This window comes from Lissotriton helveticus, chromosome 3_1 (assembly GCF_964261635.1).
Source record: "Lissotriton helveticus chromosome 3_1, aLisHel1.1, whole genome shotgun sequence".
NCBI classification, from domain to species: Eukaryota; Metazoa; Chordata; class Amphibia; order Caudata; family Salamandridae; genus Lissotriton; species Lissotriton helveticus.
The window spans coordinates 1,102,166,286-1,102,191,769 of NC_136061.1; the positions used below are offsets into that span (position 1 = coordinate 1,102,166,286).

Sequence of the window (25,484 nt, forward strand, 5' to 3'; positions counted from 1 at the left end):
TAAACAAGGAGATACTCGCTACCCAACCGCAGCGCACTTGATTAGAAACTCACAGGATAAAACTAAACATACCTTTACCTATCATGGTATGGATCATGTTGATTCAGATCCTCGTGGAGGTAATAGGATTCTTTCTCTTAGGAGGAAGGAAGTAACCTGGTTAATCAAACTCAAAGCAGTAGAAAAAGGTCTTAATGTAGATCACGAATATGAATTTTTCTTAGGGAATGAATAACTCTCTGAACTGTTTGAATTTATGAGATGACTGTATCTATTGTAATGGCTTTCAATTAACAATATTTTTTCATATGATACATGTAAATTGAATGTGAATACTATAATGTATATTTTTGATAATACTCATATATCTTTTTACTATACATGTATCTTAATGATCTAGCACAATGAGCAATTATCTATAACTCTCCACTTCCCAATTTCTACTCTCTGCAATCTTGCAAATATTCCATTAACTTAATTTCATGCGACTTAAGTGCAGGATAGACTACTAGTATCCCTCGCCATACCCAATTCCTAGAATCAATAAGATGAAGAATAGAGAAGATTTTACTATCTCTATTTAGCAAATATTCAATGAAAACATAGGACTGAAAGATCCCATCTTGTTCCTGTAATAATAACAATAACTAAAATGTTATCAATGGAACTCCTAAAATCCATTAGAATATCCCCGCGCAGATTCGAAACTATTGAGAGTTATATTCTCTTATAACTAGAATGTTAAGAGTGCAATAATAGGATTTCGGAATTTATATGGAGTATCATATCTCAATACACTGCATAACTGCAACGAGTTACCATGATAAGATGGCGACTCTATTTTGCAGCGAAATAGATATGTTAGTCTCCTGTTTATATTTTTATAGAAGAGCCAGATTCTTAACAACTACACACGCTACTATGATAACTTGCGTAAATTAGAAAGAAGAGTGTTATAACCTAGAATTCGACTTTTTCTAGGTGACGCTATTTGGTACCCTGACATTGAGGCCCATTATATGTGAGAACACCATAGAATAAATAGGTAAGATAAATGACTAGTAGAAATCTGACTTAACATTTACTATAGGGCATGATTAAATATTATATATTGGGATTACAAACTACAGATATATTAGTTGTGTTAACTGATGCAGGTGTATAATAATAGTATACGATAATCTTAAATCAGAGTACTGAAGTTCTATTAATATCACGAATATCCCCTTTCAGCTTAGAACACTGTCCATGTGATACCATGTTCATACCGATCGACATAGATACTTATGAATTTGGAACTATACTTTACAAACAGAATTGAGTGTAGTGGCGGCATATAGTTATGAAGTCTTGTTATTTGGTCGCTACTGTTACTCCGTTTTTAATCCACTTTAATTGACAAGGTGCAATAGACTTAACATGATTTGAGTAGGTGGAGGCTACTTTTCCCACCCTATAATAATAATAATATCACATATTGGTGATTCAAGCTACTACTTGGTGAAAAGCTTAATACTATGATTCATATCTTTACTTGGGCACGATTACCTTTCTGGGATTTACTCCCTCTTGACTTTTTGTTGACAATGTTTTGCCATGAATTATGATGGTTTAAAATTTAATGGTCGCTATATTTTGTTTGGGTTGCAGCCCTGAGGAAGTCTTAGGTCGTATATGACCAGACGAAACATGTGTTGGCTGCATGAAGACTATATTCAAGAATGTTTTCCATGAAGAAGTGAATTGAAACACTTCAAGAACAGAAAATAAAAAACTACTACGTTTGAAATAATAATTTGTGGACTTTGAGTTGCTCGGTGTAAACAATTACCTAATAACATAACATAACATAACATAACATTCAATGAAGGTGACACAGTGCCAATAGCATATAAATCACATTTAAATTCTAATACAGTAATGTGTTTTACATCCACTGAAAAAATACTAGCTGCAGTTCAGATGACTGTCATTCTAAATGTAAAAAATTGATACTTGTATAGCGCACTACTCACCCGCAAGGGTCTCAAGGCGCTTGTACGAATACCGCTGTGGAACCCATCCTGGTTTTCCCTTTGAGGTGTCCACTCCTGGGCACCCCCAAGGTGGAGGCCAGGCATCCTTAGCGTTGTGGGGGCCGTTGTGGAGATTAAGCAAGCTATTGCCCAGAGTTGCAGAGTGGGACTCCATGATTGGAATAGGCACCGAGGCGAGAATTATCAGGTCCGTGGAATTTTTGAGCTCAAGACCCGCCGAGGCGGGGAATTGAACCCTGGTCCCGGGCTAGACCTCTGCATCAGGTTCTGCCGCTCTAACCATTGAGCCACACTTCTCCACAGGAAAGACCACAGGCGCAAGGAAAATGTATAATTGTTGTTACTTCCGTTCCAGCCTTAAAGGTTGTCACAAAGGTCAGCATTCCAAACACGAATGCCTTACATCCCACAAGGATACAATGGCCACTTCCCGACTGGCTACTGATGTAGACTATGGGCCTGATTTAGATCTTGGCGGACTGGTTACTCCATCACAACAGTGACAGAAAACCCGTCCGGCGAAGTATAAATCCCATAGGATATAATAGGATTCATAAATAGGCGGACGGGATATCTGTCACTTGTGACAGAGTAACCTGTCTGCCAAGATCTAGATCAGGCCCTATGTCTTTGACCCTACCTACAAACTCAATCATTCCTCCAATATAAATACCCATGCCCAGTAACATTTAGCCTCTTGATCAATACAAACACACCATATACACTGATGGTTAAACCCAGCCTACTATAGGCACCAAACAGCAATACTCAGCGGCTTGCTCATGGGCCCAATCTGCTATCACGGAATTAGCACATGGAACCCTGTCTTTTACATCTGACAGGCAACTACTTGGGCATCCATACTTTCATAAAGCATTAATGTCTGGATAGCCAGGTCCATTGAGAGGGGCACTTTGCCCACTCAGTCCTGAAGCATTTTCTGGTTTGAGTCCGTTCACTGACCCGCCTCCAAAAGGTACAGCTAAGATCGATTCAAAAGGTTAGGAATCTGTAGTTTATCGGAAGAACAAGTTACACGCCTTCGTTAACACTCTTTCTGGTAGAGACTCATCTAGTCTGTGATTGGACTCTACTGATTAATAAGAACACAAGTCTAGGAATTTGCACACTGACCTAATAATGTTTTTGATGCTCTGTGTCTCTGGGCACCAACAGTCTTGAAAGCAGCTGACGTCTGCACGCGAGAGTGGCACCTGTATAGGCTCCACACATCATTAATAGAGCGAAATGGCCTCAGTGCAGAACCACACAGCTTTACGATACAGCACGCAGAGGTACAATGTAGAATTTTCAGATCCAGGCTGATGCCTTGGCAATATTCAAAATGTGAGTAATTTGCGGCTACATAGATTCTCTCCAGAAGGAGCATTACCGAAGGTAGATAACTTGTTCTTCTGGATCATTACATGAGAGCAGAAGCAAACTACCTGTGTTTCAGAATACTTCCTAAAACTATACTGGTCAGGCAAGGTTACTCCTGTGCCTACTCTTTTCCAGTATGAATTTGTATGTGGCTATTATACTTGGCCTTCTGTTTTCCTATCCAGGAGTCAATTAATAATCATTTTAGCTTGTGTAAATCCTTTTATTTTCCATTACAACATAGAACCTGTCATTTAAATAATTTTTGGTTACAGAGAATGGCAAAGTCCTGGAAGTGCAAGGCAAGCACATTATTGAACGTGTCCTATTACACTATATTAAGCATCTTGGTTGTTAAAATCGCACATTAGAATCTGTCATTAAAAAAGGCATGTTATAACTAATAAGGTATTCTGTTTTCAATTCACACTGCAAACCATTTAATTAAAATGTATGTTAAGGCTTGGAAACTTTTATAACAGTTAAGTTTGCTAAATGTTTTTCTGTTTTGTTTGTGTTTTAGATGAAGACTAGCTTAACAATGATGGGTCTACAATTATGTGGATGGCCTCCAGGGATGCTTACTTCAAATCTTCAATTTGCTTCTCCTGTACCCTGTCTCGGACCTGGAGTAGGCTTAGCAGATGAAAGTGGGCATTCCTTTGTGACAGACATTCCTTTAAACAAAAGTGAATCACCTGTGTCACAAAATGAGAGTTTTGTTTGTACTCCGGGAACAGTTGATGTACCAAAAGCTGTGGATTATCCCAGTCCAAGACCTATACCAGATGGTAGGTTCATTGTTACAGTGCAACACTCAACAACAATTATGTTTATTTTATGAAATACAGTGCTCACAAGTGCATTTTTTTCAGATTTTTTTGGGTGTCAAATTACTATCTCAAGGTGCCAATGAGAATCCGCTAAAACAAGTGTGTTCTGACATAGCTTATGAGGTATTTTTACCTATTTGGGATGTTGGACTTCTTAGGTCAACACCTTAGACTTTCTGGTTCTTCCTTAACTGTCAGTAAAATTCTCCCAAGAGGTTACAGCATTGATGTGGGAAAAACAATGCACAACACTTTAAGTGAAAACATGATGATTACTTGCATGTTATAATTGAAATAACCCATTTTTTTAATAGTGTTAACTGTCATAAAAGCTGGGAGCAAAAAGTAATTTCTGATGGATACTTCTAACCGCAGATTACGGTGTGAATATCCCCAGGTGCCTGACTGGATTCAGTAATTTAAAAAAACTGTTTTCCTGTGCTCCATTAGGTGGCACTCTGCAATACCGCGCTAAGTATGTGCCGTCCGGAAGTAACAAACAGAGCCACATATAAGTGCAACCCATTTGCCCTGATATTATTTCCTTTCTTTCCACATCTTCAGATGCGATCCGGAGCTCTGATCTTCTTTCTTCATCTTTTAACACATTTTTCCCCTCCAAAATTACAAATGTGTGAGGGAAGCTGGCTCTGTATATACTATACCAAAGTGAGGTGTAGTGTGTACCGAGTCCAGTAGAACCCAAAGGAAGGCAGAGGTAAAGTTAGATAGCAGCTCACTCTCATGTTTTGACAGGATGGGACCATCGAATGATGCGGAAGTCCCCCATGGGTTGGCAGATGGTTGTATCGGGTGACACGCCCTGAAGGGTTCAGGCATTGGGGCAACTTTCTCATCTCCTGGTGGGTGGCCATAGTAAATCTTTTCAAGACCTTCAAACAGAATTCTTGTCCAAAAATAAAAATGTATTCAATACATTCAATTCCGCCTTGAGCTGTTAGGCTAAAGGGAGGTGCTTGCTGAACCTCCCGAATATAACCCCTTGGAGACTCGACTACTCATGGTCTCATTTGCAAGGGAGACACCCCCAACCCCCAGATCAATAAAAACCTAGAAAATGCTTTCATGTGTGCACTGATTGAATTAATGAAACTTTGGGAGGGGTGCTTGGGTCCACTGGATGAGGTGGAATGGAGGGAGGCATACATGGCACCCCAAACCTTCGCCATGTCAGCCCGGCTGCGTCTCGTTCAATTGAATTACCTGTATTGCACCTACTTACACCCAAGTGCTTCTGCAGAGCTGACAAACCTCCTGATCTGGTCTGTAGTACATATGGAAGGGATGTAGGCTATTTTTATCAAATGGTTTGTAAGTGTCCCATCATCCGGAAATACTACCTCTCTATTTTTGCAGCCCTATGAGCTGTGCCAAGCCAAAACCTTGAGGCATCACCAATGGTTGCTTTGTTGGGTGTGGTGGATGAGTTGGTATGCTCGAGTGGGGGGAACTGACCCTAGTGGGGCTGGGTACATTGATCGCGAAGAGAGACGTGGCTAAACACAGAGGTCACCAGAAGCCTCAACAATGGAGTGGAGGGCGGGCATAGACCGCTGTGCAAAATTGGAGGAACCAATTTATTTAGCCCATGTCTGCCTCACCCTTCTGGTCCATTGCCACAAATACACCATGAAACTTCCTCCTCGGAGGAAGAGGTCGAAGAAGGTGAGTTGCCTGACAAAGCTACTAGCGTGGATCCTTGGGATGATTATATCATACCAATGCCTTCTCCACCCATTCCTCAGCCTTCGGAGGACAACAGGGGTTTTCACAACTTGATGCAACGCGCAGCAACCAGATTTCAATTGCCGGTTACAGTAGAACACACAGATTCTTTTTACATGACTTTAAAGAAGAATATAGGAAAGTCACACGAGCGATTCCTATCATTGATTATATCTGGAATTACGGAATTAAGATTATGAAAACACCTGCTTCCATCCCGGCTGTAGTCCCTCGCATTGAGAAAATGTACTGTGCTCCTCCTGATACTCCATCTTGTCTGATTGGTCATCCCCCGACCAGATTCAGCAATATCGCAAGCCGCCCAACAATGATCCAAAGATCCGGCTACTCCAATAACACTGCCTGATCAGGAAGGACGGTGGTTAGACCTCATAGGTAAAAAGTTTTACACTATGGCAGCAGCCTCCATTAAAGCAGCGAATTCTTTGGCAATACTCGGCCGTTATGACCACCAGATGGGGTCAGATTTGGCGGAATTTATGGACCTCATTCCTGAGGACCATAAACAAGACGCAAGGAAGATACTTTTGGAGGGAGAGCGAGCCGCATCTGAGATCATAGATTGCGCTCTGGACATTCCAAACACCAACTTTCGACAACTTGCCGGTGCTGCAGTACTTAGATGCCAGGGATGGGTTAAAACTACATCTTTTAGACCAGAAGTACAAACCAAGATTTTAGACATGGCCTATGATGGAGAATCCTTATTCGGAAAGCACAATGATGCGGCCCTCCTTGCTATAAAGACTGATACCGATACTGCTAAATCGTTGGCAGCTCTACAATACAGGCGCGGATCATTCCAAGGTGCAAGAGGACGTGGGTTTGCATCGAGAGGACGATATCAAAATCAGCAAAATAGGCAGTATCAGACGCAGTATAGATGGCCTTATAGCCAATCATCTTGCCGACAATCCTCTTCAACTAGTTTCTCCCGTCAGGGCAGACAAAAGCGATCCAACAATCAGGGTCGCGATACCAACAGGAAGCAATGATTTACGCAGGACGCCAGTCATCCTTCCCTCCCTCCCCGTGGGCGCCAAAATTTCAACTTTTGCTCACAAGTGGCAACAGATCACTTCTGATCGATGGGTTCTCAACCTAGTCAACAACGGCCACACCCTGGAATTCATCAAACGGCCACCTACTACCCCTCCCAGGGGTCCCCCTCGTCTTCACTTACTGTTCAAAGAAGCCTTAAAAATGCTCCACAAGAATGCAATAGAGAAGGTTCCATCGTCTCAAAAGAGAACTGGGTTCTATTCTCGTTTCTTCCTCATCAAGAAGAAATCTGGAGAGTGAAGCCCAATCCTGGACCTCCGCGAACTCAACAATTTTCTGAAGAAGCAAAGTTTTCGGATGGTCATGCTTGCCGAAGTTTTCAGCGGTCTAAACAAAGGGGATTTTATGGCTTCTCTGGATCTGGAGTATGCGCACTTTCACATCCCTATACATCCCAAACATCGCAAATACCTTCGATTCACAGTGGCTGGCATCCGCTATCAGTTCAAGATGCTCCAGTTCGGACTGAAATCGGCACCAAGGATCTTCACGAAATGTCTGGCACCAGTGGCAGCGACATTGAGATCTCAAAGAATACAAGTGTTTCCTTATCTCAACGATTGGTTGCTCAAAGGTCCTTTGGAACAGTCAACCGAAGACGCTATCTCAACATGTCTGCATCTCTTTTCGACTCTAGGCCTCACTCTCAACGAAAACAAGTCACAGGTACGTCCTCTCCAAGTGATTCCTTTTCTGGGAGCAATGCTGGACACGATACAGTGCAAAGCATTCTTGTCAAAGGACCGCCAGTTACGTCTGCAAAAATTGGCACTATCAATCGCAAAAAGAAAGTCAGTGTTCGAGGCATGTGGGCTGCTGAATTCATATCTGTGCATAGATCGCCGCCTAGTGTTGGGTCCGGATGATTGCACATTGTTGTCCTGGAAGAGTCTTCGAAGTATCACAAGATAGGTGGCTCCTCCCCTGGACTACAGTGCGCATGGGCATCCTCTCCATCCTCAGATTGTTTTTTTCCGCCATTGGGTTCGGATGTACTTTCCTTTACTCGAAGTTCGGAATCTAAAATAAACTTTCTACAGGCCAAAAGGCCTTCGGTCTCGTCGGTATAGTTTACGATCGGTGCCGACAACTTTATTTACAGTTTATTCAACTCGGGACGTCGAATCGGGCCGCGGGCCTTCTCGACGCCAAAGGGACCAGTCGTCGATGGAACGAAGTCCATTCAAAAGATGCCCTCTTTGTAATTCGAAATACCCACATACAGATAAACACCCTGTATGTAACAAGTGTTTATCTCCGGAACATAATGAATCCGACTGCCTAGCCTGTGCCCAATTTCGATCCAAAAAGACACTTCGGACTCGACGGGCCGCTAGGCTAATCATGCAGAAACCAGCGCCAGAGCCTGAAAATATCTTAGACGATCTCGTCGAAGAATCAGATCAACAGTCGGAACAACATTCGGAGCATGACTCCAACTACTATGTCGACGAAGAAGCAGACCTCGTCGAGGTAGGAAACGACGAACAAGGGATCGGAGCCATCGAAGACGACTCCAGTGATGAAATGGGCCCAACCGTGAGTACGACGCCCCAAACATACACTTCTATGGTTCCACCGGCTCAGGTCGAGGCATCGCCAGAAGGCCTTAGCCAAGATCTCGAAACTCATTCTATAGCCCTGCGATACAGCTCGGCTAAGAATATTAGAAAAGATCCATCGGATCAACTTACTCGGAAATTGTTGATGTCGAAACTGAAAGTTATGGAACCAAAACCGAAACTGATCGACTACACAGTCTTCGGACCAAACTATGTCGATCCATCGGAGTCGAACACAAGGGTCGTCGAGTCGAAGGCCAGCGCACCTATATCCACTCCAAAACAAAGGGCCGTCGAACCGGTAAGATCGGCGCCGACAACACAAAAAAGGGACTCGATCCGAAAAAGGTTGTCGAACCCAAAAAGGGAGTCGACAAACCAATGGCTGTGCAACCAAAGACGATCGAGCCGAAGAAAATCGACCCGAAGAAGGCCTTCGAGCTGAGACCAAAAAGCATCGGTCCAAAACCACAGGTTACGAAAACGCTACAAGGTCAAAAAGATACTATCGACCCGACAAAAAATGTCGAAACGATTAAAACTTCGGCTCCGAAGAAACAAGCACAACCTAAAAAGACTGTTGTAACACCGAGGAATCTCGGACCAATCAAGTTTGGCCTACCAACTTCCTCTAAAACAAAGGCGATCGACCCAAAAAGCGGTATCGAACCGAAACAAACAAAGACATTGGCAAAAACGCCAAGAACTACTGAGCAGGAGATCTTATATCCAGACCCCGCATCAGAAGAACAGTCAAAACTTTACATTGACCCTAATTCTGGCAAAGTCACTCTCTACAATAGAAAAATCAGACCAGAAACTGATGAAGAGACTTATATCATCCCGCTCAAAAAGAAAAGGGACTGTTCTACTTCACCTATTCTATTTGAGCCTATTAAACCAACTAGGCCTGACCCATACACATTTACACCCACACACTCAGATGAAGAGGTGGATAATGAATATAATGAAGAATACAATTACCCAGTAGACCCTGACCAAGACAGTCAAGCTCAACCATGGGTTGACCCAGTACATCCTGGTGACTCTCAACCCATTCCAGATACATCTGCATACCCTGCTAGGCCTTCTCCTACAGAGGATACAGCTGCTTTTAATGCACTAATAGAAAGGGAAGCCCTCCATCACGATGTAGAAATGCATGCAGACCCCATTGAGGACGATTTCCTCTTTGACACCTTTGCCACATCAGAAAGATCTGTCAAAACACTACCTATGTAAAAAGGGGTACTTAAACATGCAGGTGACATATTTAAGGAAACAACTAGGGCACGGGTCATTAACCCCAGAATAGAGAGGAAATACAGGCCAGCACCAGTAGACCCCACATATATTAAGGGACAACTGCCTTTGGATTCTTTAGTGGTATCCAATGCACGAAAACGTGCAAACTCTCCAACAACTGGAGAAGCTCCACCTCCTGACAAAGAATCAAATATCTTTGAGGCATCAGGGAAAAGGGTAGCTGCTCAAGCAGCTAACATATGGCGAATATCTAATACGCAAGCCCTGTTAGCTAGGTACAACAGGGCACACTATGACACCTTAGAGACACTTCTCCAGTATTTACCTGAATCTTACAAAGAACAGGCTGAACACCTAGTACAGGAGGGAAAGTTAATAACTAATGCCTCCATTAAATGTGCCCTAGACGTGGCAGATACAGCGGCCAGATCTGTTAACACCAGTGTTATGCTCAGAAGACATGCGTGGCTTCGCATTTCAGGTTTCATAAATGAAGTCCAGTCTACTCTATTAAACCAGCCAGTAAATCCTGACTATTTATTTGGTCCAGCTGTAGATACAATCCTGGACAAAATGAAAAAAGACACTGAGACGGCTAAGTCTATGGGAGCCTTACAGTCCCAACAACATAGAGGCTCCTTTCGTCGCTCCAATTACAGAGGTGCTGCAAGGGGTAACTCATCACAGCAGACCACAAACTACAAAGGGAATATGCAAACCACCTACAATAAAAACAATAGAGGTGGATACCGCGGCAATAACAACAAAGGCAGAGGACGAGGGAATAATACCACCAGTTCCTCTACCAACACAAAACAGTGACTTCTTAGCTGTACCCCCAGACCATACAACACCAGTCGGGGGACGATTACAGCAGTTCCTACCAGTCTGGCAAAACATCACTACAGACAGGTGGGTAAGGCAAATTATCCAGGATGGCTATTGCCTAGAGCTAACCTCCACACCACCCAACATACCACCAAGACACCGTCCTATGTCTGTAGAACACCTAAACTTATTGCAGCAAGAAGTCATCAGCATGCTGCAAAAAGGGGCCATAGAACTTGTACCATCAGAACATCAAGGTACAGGGGTATACTCACTATACTTCCTCATCCCCAAAAAGGACGGGGGTCTCAGACCAATATTGGACCTCAGGCCCCTAAATCAATACATTTTATCAGAGCATTTTCATATGCTCACTCTACAACAAGTCTTACCACTGCTGCAACAAGGAGACTTCCTCGCAACTTTGGACCTCAAAGACGCATACTTCCATATACCGATACATCCTGCTCACAGGAAATATCTCAGGTTCACAATACTAAATCAACATTACCAATTCAAAGTCCTTCCATTTGGTGTGACAACAGCCCCGAGGGTGTTCACAAAATGCCTAGCGACAGTTGCTGCACATTTAAGAAGACAACATATTCACGTCTATCCGTACCTGGACGACTGGCTAATATAAGCAAAGTCGGCCCAGCAATGTGCCAGCCACATGTCCCAAACCATTCGCCTCCTGCACAGTCTAGGCTTCACGTTGAACTACCAAAAATCTCACTTTCAGCCATCCCATGTACAGCAGTACCTGGGAGCAACAATAAATACCCTAGCAGCAAAAGCATACCCAAACACTGCAAGAATCAACAGTATGCAGATGCTGATCCAAAAGTTCAAGCCCCAACACTCGCTCTCTGCCCGAGTGTTTATGCAACTCATATGCATGATGGCTTCGTGCATCTTCATAGTCCCTCACGCAAGACTACACATGCGTCCGCTACAAGAGTGCTTAGCACGGCAGTGGAACCAGGCTCAAGGACAATTGAAGGACCTGGTGATGGTGACCAGTCGTGCATACAACTCTCTGCATTGGTGGAATCCACAAATCCTTTGCAAGGGACGACTGTTCCAAGAGCCTGTTCCACAAATAGTGTTGACAACGGACGCATCCCTGATAGGATGGGGAGCCCATGTCCTTCAGTACACAGTGCAGGGCCTATGGACAACGCAACAAAAAAAATGCACATCAACTTGCTAGAGATGATGGCAATTTTTCTGTCAATGAAAGCGTTCAAAATACATTTATGCAACAAGACTGTGTTGATCCGGACGGACAACATGACAGCAATGTACTACATACAGAAACCGGGAGAAAAACACTCTCCACAGCTATCACATCTAGCCCAAAGCATGTGGAAGTGGGCCATTCAAAGAAACATTTTTCTCATGGCGGAACACCTCCCAGGCAAGGACAACCAAATAGCGGATCTGCTCAGCAGACACAGCCAACAGATGCACGAGTGGGAGATTCATCCCACAGTGCTACAACCATACTTCCAACAGTGGGGACAACCAGAGATAGACCTGTTCGCCACAAGGGAAAACGCAAAATGCCAGTACTTTGCCGCCAGGTTTCCACATCCGCAGCCGCAGGGCAATGCGATATAGATGAACTGGTCAGGCAAATTTGAGTACGCTTTCCCCCAGCACCGTTATTACCGCTAGTGGCACGCAAACTACGCCAGCATTCACTGACACTAATCCTGGTTGCTCCAACATGGGCGAGGCAACCATGGTACACAACTTTCCTAGAACTTTCCGTGGTGCCTCATCAAAGACTGCGGCAAACACCCACTCTTCTCACTCAAAGCCATGGAGACATACAGCACCCAGATCCGCAACAACTGAACCTTGCAATCTGGCTCCTGAAGTCTTAGAGTTTGGGTACCTAAACTTACCTCCTGACTGTATGAACAATATCAAAGAGGCAAGAAAACCTACTACGAGAGCTTGTTACGCTGCGAAGTGGAAGCGTTTTGTCATTTACCGTAATAACAATGACATAAACCCACTAGATGCTTCAACGCAAAATATCATTTGCTATCTTCTGCACCTACATCGTTGCAATCTAGCTTATTCATCTATAAGAATACACTTAGCTGCCATTGCAGCTTATCTTCAGAACAGACAGCATGTTTCGCTGTTTAGAGTACCTGGAATTAAAGCATTCATGGAGGGACTCAAACGAATAATCCCCCCAAAACACCAACCTTCACCTGTCTGGAACCTAAACATCGTTTTAACCAGACTAATGGGACCACCATTTGAACCGTTGCATTCATGTGAATTACAATTTTTGACATGGAAGGTGGCTTTTCTTGTAGCAATTACCTTGCTTAGAAGAGTTAGCGAGCTGCAAGCCCTAACTATTCAAGAGCCATTCATCCAAATACATGCAAATAGGGTAGTTCGTAGAACAAACCCTAAATTTATGCCCAAAGTGGTATCCCATTTTCATATCAATCAGACAATAGAACTGCCAGTGTTCTTTCCAAATCCACAGTCAGTACATGAAAGAGCTCTACACACACTAGATGTCAAAAGAGCTCTTCTATGCTACATTGATAGAACTAAGGATTTTAGAAAAACTAAACAGTTGTTTGTTGCCTTTTCACCACAACACAAAGGCAACCCCATTTCAAAATCTGGGTTAGCCAGATGGATAGTTAAGTGCATTCAAATATGTTATCTAAAAGCAAAACACACTTTAACAGTTGCCCCAAGAGCGCATTCTACACGCAAACTAGGGGCATCCATGGCTTTCCTAGGAAACATTCCTCTAGAGGAAATATGTAGAGCAGCCACATGGTCTACCATACATACTTTCACAAAACACTATTGTGTAGATGTACATTCCAAACAGCAAGCGGCTGTAGGACAGGCTGTTCTAAAAACTCAGTTTCAGACTGCTGCAGCTGGCACAGGTAGCCACCGCTAAGGGAGAGACTGCTATACATTCTATGCACAGATATGAATTCAGCAGCCCACATGCCTCGAACGGAATATGCTACTTACCAGTAAGCATCTGTTCTTGGCATTTAGGGCTGCTGACATTCATATCGCCCACCCACCTCCCCGGTGCCTGTCGCAGCTGTAACATTCATTCTTACTTTCTTGCATGGACATCTCTTACTGTACCATACTCCATCTCTGCCACAATGGCGAAAAACAATCTGAGGATAGAGAGGATGCCCATGCGCACTGTAGTCCAGGGGAGGAGCCACCTATCTCGTGATACTTCGAAGACTCTTCCAGGACAACAATGTGCAATCATCCGGACCCAACACTAGGCGGCGATCTATGCACAGATATGAATGTCAGCAGCCCTACATGTCAAGAACAGATGCATACTGGTAAGTAGCATATTCCTTCTGTCCGGATGTTCGCTTCTCTTCTGGGGATGTGCTCATCTGCAATAAACCTTGTACCATTGGCACGAATCAGAATGAGACCTCTGCAGGAGAAATTGCACCTTCAATGGCGGCAAGCCGTAGGGTCGTTCGACTACTCCATCATGGTCACATCGCACATGATAGATTCTCTACATTGGTAGTCTCAGACAGCGAACTCTGCTCCAAGTCTCACTTTCCTACCAACTATTCCAGAATTAGTTCTAGCAACCGACGCCATCTTTAAGATTTGCAGATTCAAGGAAGATGGTCCCAAGAATACCGTCAATAGCATATCAACAGATTGGAGCTTCGCGCCATCTTCCTCTCTCTGCAGGCATTTCTCCCGAGGATTGCAGGCTCCTTAATGTTGGTCCGTACTGACAATACGACCAGCATGTATTACATCAACATACAGGGGGAAACAAAGTCACTATCTCTTTCGCAGGAGGCTCAGGAACTGTGGGAGTGGGTCGCAGTCCACAAGATAATCCTGAGAGCAGAACACGTCAAGGGGCTTCAAAACACTTTGGCCGATACACAGAGCAGGTCTCTCTCGGGCTGTCATTAATGGGAATTGGAGCAGAAGCAGGTGAACAGAATCTTCCAAGTTTTGGGCCAACCAGCACTGGATTTATCTGCAACGAGAGAGAACAGGAAATGGCAATATTACGCCAGCAGATCCCTTCAACAGGGATCAAGGGGGAATGCCCTGTCCATGCGATGGTCAGGGATTTGTGCTTACACTTTTCCCCCAATACATTTGATCCCGAAAGTGCACCGCAAAATGAAAATGGATGGCTGCTGTCTCATCCTGATTGCACCCCGTTGGTCAAGGCAATATTGGTTCCAGGAGCTGCTTCTACTATCTCAGGACAAACCTATCTGCCTGGTGCCAACACTCACAATGTTATCAAGGGAGAAGGGTAAAATACTTCATCCAGATCCACAGTCGCTGCGCTTGCACGCATGGCTCCTGATTTCTTAGAATTAAAAGATCTGAACATCTCTCAGGAATGTCGTGAGATTTTGGCTAAGTCCCGTGCTCAGAGTACAGTCAAAACTTATCCCTTAAAGTGGAAGCCATTTTTTTATTGGTGTGAGATGAATGATGTCCACCCTACCCAAGTTCCTGCCGAACAAATTCTTCCTTACTTATTGTCCCTGGCAAAATCTGGGCTTGTTTTTTCATCGATTAAGGTTCATCTTGCTGCGCTCTCCAGATTCAGGAAGAGTTCCAATCAACCTTCTCTCTGTTCCTCTTCGCTTGTCAAACAATTTATGAAAGGACTCTTTCGAGTTTTCCCTCCAATACGTGCACCGCCTCCAGAGTGGGAGCTAAATACTGTGTTGGCTCAATTAATGAGAAGACCATTTGAACCTATCCACAAGGCTGATCTCAAGTTTCTCACATGGAAGGTTGCTATTTTGCTGGCCCTTACATCGGCACACGGGTTAGTGAAATCCAAGCTTTCACTATCTCAGAACCCTTCCTACATTTCTCTAAGGATTATGTAACTCTTCGAACAAATCCCAAATTCATCCCTAAAGAACCATCTCAATTTCACTTAAATGAACCGTTAAAGCTAAAAGTTTTTTTCCCGGTTCCATCAACGCCAGTGAAGAAAGCATTACACTCGCTTGACTTTAAACGTTGTTTAAAGTTCTATTTACAGAAGACTAAGGACATCAGGCGACCCAATCAATTGTTTGTGGCCTATGGTCAGGCCATTCTTGGGACTGCAGTAACAAAGGCAACAATAGCCAGATGGCTGGCTTCTACGATTCATTTCTGTCATGACAAAGCCAACAAACCTTTGCAAAGAAAGGTCAAAGCGCATTCTACCACGACTATAGCAACTTCTACTGCACTGTTGGCTGGAGTAACATTGGAAAATATCTGTTGTGCTCCGACATGGAAAAATGTCCACACGTTCACGAAACACTACTGTCAGCAATCTGCACAGCAGGACAATGCAGCTGTAGGACAAGCGGTTCTTCAACATCTTTTTCACTAAGGTCATATTCAGGTATTTTCCCTTGATATACTGTAATGTTTCATGTGACATAAATTATATGTTTATTCCTTTGAATATATTCATTTTTCCTTGTGTTTATAACCTTGCCTTCCTTGGGTAATGTTTCTTAATATGAATTATATTTATTTTCAAGGCATGTTTAGCTTGTTAATGTTCAAACCTTTATGGATGTGTTTTGGGAGTTTATAAACCTTGTCTCCCACCATCCGCAACCAACACTGTTTTTAGCTTACTGATGCTATTCTGATTCAGGCATGTGAATCTATGAAACCCCAAAACTGGATAAGAAAACAAGTCACTTACCTGTAACTACAGTTATTCAGTATTGGTATCTTTCATAGATTCACATGCACCCACCCTCCTCCCCGGCGAGACAGTTCTTTTGGTTGGGATTCCTGTTTCCCACTTGTGCTAAGAAGATGTGAGGAGAACTGCCTCTGCTGGTAAGGTTCTAGATGGTGCTGGTCGCTGATTGGTTGGAACTATTTATCTGATAGAGACCGCTAGCCGCAGATTGCTTAACGTAGAATTATCCCCAGACGTGAGACTGGATCCGGAAATTTTTTGCCCAGCATCCCTGCGCGCATGGGGGGCGGCATCACGCGACTCTGCCCAGGCGTCGTCCGCGTACATGAAGTCAGCAAGGTCACAAGTCCCACCCCGGCACGCCTACGTCAGTTTTTTCCTTTTCCACGTGCAACGCGGATCTGGTTCGTGCTCCGGGCCTGTTTAGGCTTTTCCCTTTTGCTATTGTGTGTGTTTGTGGGAACAGTGTGCGGATGCCTTCGGGCTTTAAGACGTACTCGTCTTGTGGACGTCTGATGTCGACAACAGACCTTCACCTCATTTGCATGTGGTGTTTGGGGGAAAATCACGGCTCCACTGATTGCGGGACATGACAACAGTTGAAGCCGAAGTCTCTTCGGGAGCGCCGGATGAAACTTCTCGGCTTGCATGTCCAGATCGGCTTCGTCACCTCGATTAGAAGCAGAAGGTTTTCGAAACAGGCACCGTCGTTATCGTTCTCAACCTTCTCCTAAGTTGCAAGAGCGTCGCTCCCCTGTCGGTAAGTGTTGCAGTTTGTCCCCGAGGGCTGGTTTCTGGCCTGTTGTGGGCGTGGGCTCTCTGCGGGTGATGCAGCCCCATGTATCTTCCCCTATCCACCGTTTCCCGGTGAGTGGGTGTCGAGAGCCCAGATGGAGACATATGCGGCGGCTTTGCAGGCCTCGCTGGCTTCTCCTCCTCCTCCTTCCCCTCCTGGGACGTCGACGGATCCCTTGCATTGTGCGGGGCCCTCCGCAGTGTAGCCGGCGGCTCCGGCCCCGACTGGCTCAGATCCAGGCTCGGAGGATGTGGTGCCGTTGGGGTGTGGCCCTTCGGGGTTCCCTCCTTCGAACCACGGCGCCTTTGCTTCCGGCACAGCATGACTGGGTGTGTCTTTCCCTCCACCCCTCTGCCTCGAGTCCCCTTTTGCAGACTGACTTTCCATCCCTGCCGCCGCTGTTGTCGCCACAATCACGGGAGGCTCGCTGGCTGGACTCTTGGGGGCGCAATATGTTCGCTTCGACCAGTGCGTCCCTGCGGGTCCTTAACACTTTGTGTGTTTGCTAGGGCCACATCTTGCTTGTGGGACTCGGAGGAGTCCCTTGGATCTGCCGCTTCTCAGGAGGATGCTGGAGTTGATTTGCGGCACCATGCGTTGGATGGCCGGTAGCTGGCGGCGTTTATTCTTCGCTCCGCTCTGGACATCTCGGAGTTCTTGGTCGTGCCATGGCTTCTTCGGTTACCCTTCGCCGCTATGCTTGGCTTCTGGACAGTGTGTTCCCAGAAAATGTGCGGGAACGGCTAGTAGATCTTCCCTTCAATGGCACTCTTTTGTTTCATGCCCCGGCAGACTCGGCCATCCAGAGGTTCTTGGCGGGGCTTCGGCCTCCTCCTCCTCCCCCTAGTGACCTGTGAGTTGATCTGGTCTTTTGTTGGGGTGGGTCGCCCCAGTTTTGTCATCTGTGTGCTTCATGTGTGTAGGAGAGTAGGGTCTGCAATCCTATGATCACCCAGATTTTTGCTTTTTGCTGCACTGGTTTACGACTTTCCCTGGCTGTGGGCCTGCTAATCAGACCCACAGCCTAGCTGTTCTCTCTATCCAAATTGTACTTAGGTACTGAATTGGCACTGGGCCCTCTCCAAGTCCCTGTACCCAGGGCTGAGGTGCACCCAGAAGTCTCCCAGGGGCTGAAGCATGTATTGTGCCACCCCTGGATTGACTAACTAAAACTGACACAACTGGCTGCACGACAGCTGGGGCAAGGTGGTGTACTCACCCTTTGCTTTAGATATAGTATACCTATATCTAACCCTAAAAATGGACACACAGATCTCCTATCAGTCACTCCTATAGCAGGCCTTAACAATCCTGAAGGCAGAGTGCTTGGAATCGTGTGAGATGGTGCTCTGGCATGAGCTGAGCCTGTCTGCGGCTTTCGGGACCCATCCCTTAGCCGTTTCCATGATATCGCATACCATATACTCTTAAGTGCATTATAATCCTCGCGGTTATGTGCCAACTCTGGTATCGCTTTATCAAAACATGTCGAGTAAGGTGTCATACGAATTGGAATACTAACCCCTCGCCAATTCTGGCGACGGGGTTAGCATTCCACCCTTCTAGAGGGACACGACATCCATGTAACCTATAACCCGGTTAAAAGTCAGACAGAGCCTTAGCATCCACAAAATGGATGCTGCCACCGAGACACAAGTCTGCCCTCCTGCTGCTGGGAGTCCTCCCAGAGCAGGAGATAAGGACAAAGGGTTTCCTGCCAGGGGCGGTGCCAGCACCGTCCCAGACAGGGTTTTGTGTATTGTAGGTAGGCAGGGCTTTAGAGGAAGGTGACTGCACGTGGCACCCCGGTGCTCACTGTGCATAGGCTGGCTGGAACCAGTTCCAGGGTCACTCCAGACCCTGTGCTGGGGAAAAGCCCGCCAAGGAAGTGGGTGTAACCACCCCCCTCCTAGTCCCACCCATAGGGCAGGACTTAGTCGCGTGCCAGCCCCTTTTTACAGGATAAAGGTAGAGACTGGCCCCCTTCCAAATCAGATCATCTTTGAATCCTGAAACTACTTTCTGCGAAAGGAACTCAAGACTTCTTCCTAAGATTTCTCCCTTGTGACTAAGGAGTAGTCACCCTGCATCCGCAGGCACCATCCAAGAACACTGCGGTCTGCTGTAAGTCCTTCCTCCGGAATCCGACTGCCCAGCTCGACGAGAACCGGCTTCCCTGGCACCTCTGACCTCTACCCACCTCTACAGCCCAGCTGAGAACCGTGGGTGCGACGAGACCTCAAGGGACCGGCCATCTGCAAGACTGCACGACTTCTTTCCAGCAAGCCCGCCGAGTAATCTACTGGTGAGTGCTTTGGGGTCCGAGAAGCCCCGACTCTGAGCAGCTCCAGCTCCGAAGTGCAGCCCCCCAGCATCTCCACGATCTGCGTGGGGCCCTTCTGCTTTCCGCTGCTCACCGCGTTGTTTGGCTACTAGCCCGTTGGCTTGTGGCCTTCCTGACGACGCCCGACGACATTTCTGCTGCTGGTCTGGTTGCTCCAGACTGGCCCTTGCTCCCTTCCAGAAGAGGAGCACCCCGGACCCTCCTGGTCCACTCAAGACGCCATTTTGAGTCCACCGCGTGGGCTTGAATTAGCCAAGGCTTGTTGCCCAATCCTGGGTAACTTCGACGCCAACGACTTCATCCATCGTGGGACAGCTCGCACCTCCATCCTGGTCGCCGACAACGCCTCCTGGTCCGAGAGACTGCAGAGCCCAGCAGCGCCCACTCACCTGACTGCGGTGACTTCGCCCGGTGCCATCCTGGTGCCCACTTAATCACTGGCTAGTGATTCAAGAACTTGGTCCCCTCTGCTTTCAGGTTTTCTTCTTCCTTGATCCAGGCTTGGATCCATCGAACTTTCCTTCACTGGTCGCCTGCCAGCAACTTCTTCCTTCCAGGCTCCTGGTCCGGCAACGAGATCCCCGACGTCTTTTCAGACCTATGCAGCTGCAGCCCCTGGGCTAGGTAACTTCGGCACTCCGGTGTCCCAGCATAGCCTCACTATCCAAGGGTCAGGATCCACTGTCGTTTTCTTCCCACCAGGTCGGGTTCGCCCGTGAACACTAACTTTGTGAATTCTAGCTTCCATAGACTTTGTCCCGCATCCCGCGTGAGAGTGCACACTCTGCACCCGAGTCCCCTGGGCCTCCTAGTAGTAATCTAACGATTCCCTAGTCCAGTCCTAGCGATTCCAAAGCCTATTAGAACTGTTACTTACCTGCTAGTAATTCGCATTCCACTTTTAGCGTATATGGTTTTTCGTGCCCCTCGGGCATTTGTGTAACGTGCTAGCTTAAAAGTATTTTCGTAAGAGTTTTGTTGTGTGCTTAGCTCCCTGTCTCATAAAGAGCCAGGGTAGTCTTGTTATAAATAAATACACTGTTTATTTTCATAACAACTTGTGTGGTGTCCTTTCACTGGGTGTTCAAGGGGTAATGTGATGGTAAAACAGCTGGCTTAACACGCCCTCTAGAGTCTTAGCCTTAGACTGCTCGTATCCATGCTACTAGGATAGCTGGTCTATAAGGTTGACTTACAACCAATCATCAATAAGGGTTGTTTGGACTGATATATAGTGATCACTAGAATAGTGAACACTGCACATCAGGCCAACTTCTCACATTGGTGAGCAGCGGTTGGGATTTGAGCTTGCTGTTGTTTTACCACACATGCCCTAAGAATATCTTGTGAAAGATCACATAAGTACTAAAGGTACATATAACTTAGCTTAGAATACTCTGAGTTCTACTGAACCAGCTGTTGTAGCTCCTAGGGCCTAGCACACCCTAAACTACAACTCTAGCAAGGGATCAGTAGGCAAACATATAGTGTAGGTAAGTGCACCACTTACACCTCACTAGAAAAGCATGTCGACTCAGGGGGACTCTACTGAGACTCCCCTGGTCAGTGTTGACCCTCCACAGGTCACTTCAAGATATGCAGCTCTCAGTTTTCAGGAGATGAGGCAAATCTGTGTCTCCAGGAAGCTGAAGCAGGGGTCTAACCCCACCATTCCCTTTCTGATAGGTCTCTTAGAGACATATGATGCCAGAAAGCTCTCTCAGTTACATGAGAGCATGCCAGCCTTAGAGGGAACCTCTGGGGATCCAGACCTCCCCAACACTGATTCAGCAGTTGAGGAGGAGGATCAGGAGGTACTCTCTGGGGATGAGGTAGACAAGGGTCTTGAGGTAGTCAGAAGGCTAACTAGGACCAACTTAGACTTACTTGGGCTAGGATCTGGGGGCCCCCCAGTACTAACCCGAAGTGGGCCTAACCTTGGAGTTAGGAGAGATAGATCTCTTTCTAGGGACTCCAATAGATCTCTGCACTCTAATGCCTCTTCTCAGGGGAGAAGGAATCCTCCACAGAGGAGATTTACTTCCCCTCAGAGAAAGGAGCATGAGGCTAGGATGAGACAAGCTGAACTGAGGATTGAAAGGGAAGAAATTGCCCTGGCCAAAGAGAAGCTTGCCCTGGCAAGAGAGCAGCAGATGAGTGGGCTAGCTCCCACTGGTGGCAGCAATCTCCCAAGAGATAGAGAGAAGGGTTTAGATACTAAACACCTGACTAAAATAGTGCCCCCCTTTAAGCAAGGGGATGACATCCAGAAATGGATGGCTGCTCTGGAGAGGGCCTGCACTGTGCAGAACATTCCCCAGAGTCAGTGGGCAGCTATACTGTGGCTCTCCTTTGATGGTAAAGGTAGAGATAAGCTCCTCACTACAAGAGTGGAGGATGCTAACAATTACCAGGTCCTGAAGAATACACTGGTTGATGGGTTTGGTTTAACCACTGAGCAGTACAGGTTGCTGTTCAGAGACACCCAGAAAACTCAGTCTCAGGACTGGTCTGATTTTGTGGATTGTGCCACTAAGGCTTTGGAGGGCTGGTTGCTGGGTAGCAAGGTTACAGATTACACAGGATTGTATAATCTAATGATGAGAGAACAAATTTTGAACAATTGTCAGAACCAGTTGCTGCACCAGCACCTTGTTGATTCAGATCTGACCTCTCCCCAAGAATTGGGAAAGAAGGCAGACAAATGGGTCAGGACAAGGATCAAGCAGAACCAGAACCAGAACCAGGGTGGTCAGAAGAAAGCAGACCAGAAGGGTAATGTTAAGAATGAGCAAAATGACCAGAAGTCTTCACCAGGTCCCCAACAAACCAAAGAGGGTGGGGGTCAGGCTTCCCAGAAGAAGAAGACTCAAGAAGGCCAGTCAAAAAGGTGGTGCCAGTACTGCAAAAGTAAATCTCACTGGTTTAGTGAGTGCACCAAAAGAGGAGGAGGACAAACTCCTGCCACTACAGCTCCTAAAGCAACTGCACCCCCTAGTACAGTCAGTAGTGGTAGTGTCACTCCCAAGGCATTAGTTGGGTTAACCTTGGGTACTGAGGGGTCTGACAACTTAGTTGGCACACTCACTCAGGCTGTCCTTGTCTGTACAGGGGATATGGATATGTCCCCTGAAATAAGTCCCAATACTTTGGGCAAATACAGGCAGACGCCTTTGATTAATGGCAAGATGGCTCAGGCCTATAGGGACACTTGTGCCAGTGTCACCATGGTGACACCTAACTTTGTGGACCCTGGACAGATCATGCCAGGTACTGATTTCCTGGTGACCAATGCCAGCAATGTCACTACTAGTCATAGTGTGGCAATTGTAGCTTTCTCCTGGGGTGGAGTGAAGGGACAAAAGAAAGTTGTAGTCAGTTCAGACCTCCCAGTTGATTGTTTGTTGGGCAATGATTTGGAGTCATCACAATGGTCAGAAGTGGAGCAGAGGACTCACATGGAGATGTTAGGCTTGCCAGCACATGTGCTTGCTGTGACTAGGTCACAGGCCAGAAAATGCCCCACTGAACAGGTGCTGGATCCTGAAATTATGGACCAGACACCTTCCAAGAAGAAGAGCAGTAAGGGTAAGGCTTTGCCTTCCCCCTTGCCCCAGGTTGAGGATCAAGTCTCTGAGGAGGCTGATCTAGAAGAGCTGAGGGAAACTGAGCCTAAAGAGCTTGAACTTGATCAAGTTGAGTTTCTGGGCTCAGGGGGACCCTCCAGAGCAGACCTGGGGAAGGAACAGTTGAGCTGCCCTTCCCTTGAACCCCTCAGACAGCAGGCTGCTGCTGAGGCTGCAGGGAATGCCACAGGTGCCCACAGGGTATACTGGGAAGATGGACTCCTGTACTCTGAGTCAAGAGACCCCCAGCCTGGTGCAACCAGGAGGCTGGTCATCCCCTTGTCTCTGAGAGGTTTCCTTCTCACCTTGGCCCATGAGATTCCCCTTGCAGGTCATTTAGGTCAGACAAAGACTTGGGACAGGCTTGTCTCACACTTTCACTGGCCCCATATGAATGAGAATACCAAGGAGTTTTGTCGCTCATGTGTCACTTGCCAAGCCAGTGGTAAGTCAGGTGGCACAACAAAGGCCCCCCTCATACCACTACCTGTGGTGGGGGTTCCCTTTGAAAGAGTGGGGATTGACATTGTTGGTCCAATGGAACCCCAGACAGCATCAGGACACAAGTTTATACTGGTGGTGGTGGACCATGCCACCAGGTATCCTGAGGCTATTCCCCTTAGGACCACTACAGCCCCTGTAGTGGCAAGAGCCCTAGTTGGAGTGTTCTCCAGAGTGGGTTTTCCAAAGGAGGTCGTTTCTGACAGAGGTACAAACTTCATGTCAGGATATCTGACTGCAATGTGGAAGGAGTGTGGTGTGAACTACAAGTTCACCACACCCTACCACCCACAATGCAATGGGCTTGTTGAGAGATTCAACAGGACCCTGAAAGGGATGATTCATGGACTACCTGAAACTCTTAGGAGAAGATGGGATGTCCTGATCCCCTGCCTCTTGTTTGCTTACAGAGAGGTCCCACAGAAGGGGGTTGGCTACAGCCCTTTTGAGCTTCTGTATGGGCATCCTGTAAGAGGACCCCTGTGTTTGGTGAAGGAAGGATGGGAGAGACCTCTCAAAAAGCCTGCAACCAACATAGTGGACTATGTACTTGGTCTCCGCTCCAGGATGGCTGAGTATATGGAAAAGGCATCTAAAAACCTTGAGGCCAGCCAGGAACTTCAAAAAGCTTGGCATGACCAAAAGGCTGTACTGACTGTGTACCAGCCAGGACAGAAGGTGTGGGTGCTGGAGCCAGTGGCCCCAGCAGCTCTGAAAGACAAATGGTCTGGGCCCCACACCATCATTGAGCAAAAGGGAGAGGTTACCTACTTGGTGGACCTTGGAACTCCCAGGAGCCCTCTCAGAGTGCTCCATGTTAACAGGCTCAAGGCATATGTTGACAGGAAGGACATGAGCTTGCTCATGGCCACAGATGAGGGACAGGAGGAAGAGAGTGACCCTCTCCCAGACCTGCTCACTCAGAATCCTGATGATGGGTCAGTTGATGGTGTTGTCTTTTGTGGCAGCCTCACTGAACATCAGCAACAGGATTGCAGGCAAGTTCTGCAATCCTTCAGACATATGTTCTCTCTGACACCCAGCCAAACTGATTGGTGTACCCATGATGTTGACACTGGAGACAGTCTGCCTGTCAAGAGTAAAATCTACAGACAGCCTGATCATGTTAGAGACTGCATCAAAACTGAAGTGCAGAAAATGTTGGAACTGGGAGTCATTGAGCCCTCAGATAGCCCTTGGGCTAGCCCAGTAGTTCTAGTGCCAAAGCCTCACACCCAGGGTGGTAAGAGAGAGATGAGGTTTTGCGTAGACTACAGAGGCCTCAATGCAGTCACTAAGACTGATGCCCACCCAATACCAAGAGCAGATGAGCTTATAGATAGATTGGCTTCTGCCAACTTCTTAAGCACATTTGATTTGACAGCTGGGTATTGGCAAATCAGGTTAGCTGAGGAAGCCAAACCCAAGACAGCATTTTCTACCCCTGGAGGGCATTATCAATTTGTGGTAATGCCCTTTGGACTGAAAAATGCACCTGCCACCTTCCAAAGGTTGGTGAATCAAGTCCTCACTGGGCTGGATGACTTCTGTGCAGCTTATCTTGACGATATTGCTGTCTTTAGCTCCACCTGGGAGGATCACCTGGTCCACCTGAGGAAAGTGTTAGAGGCCCTGCAAAAGGCAGGCCTCACTATCAAGGCCACAAAGTGCCAGATAGGGCAGTCACAGGTTGTATACCTGGGCCACCTTGTAGGTGGAGGCCAGGTTCAG

General features: G+C 46.4%; 1 protein-coding gene across 15 annotated transcripts in view; it reads left to right on the top strand.

Moving 5' to 3' along the window:
- Positions 1-25,484, top strand: part of BAZ2B (bromodomain adjacent to zinc finger domain 2B) — a 1,221,971-nt gene that overhangs the window by 887,654 nt on the left and 308,833 nt on the right. For all 15 annotated transcript variants that reach the window (XM_078681689.1, XM_078681691.1, XM_078681692.1 and 12 more), the window contains one exon: positions 3,943-4,210. In XM_078681689.1, the coding sequence (XP_078537815.1) occupies positions 3,943-4,210 (268 nt within the window). The remainder of the gene's footprint in view (positions 1-3,942; positions 4,211-25,484) is intronic.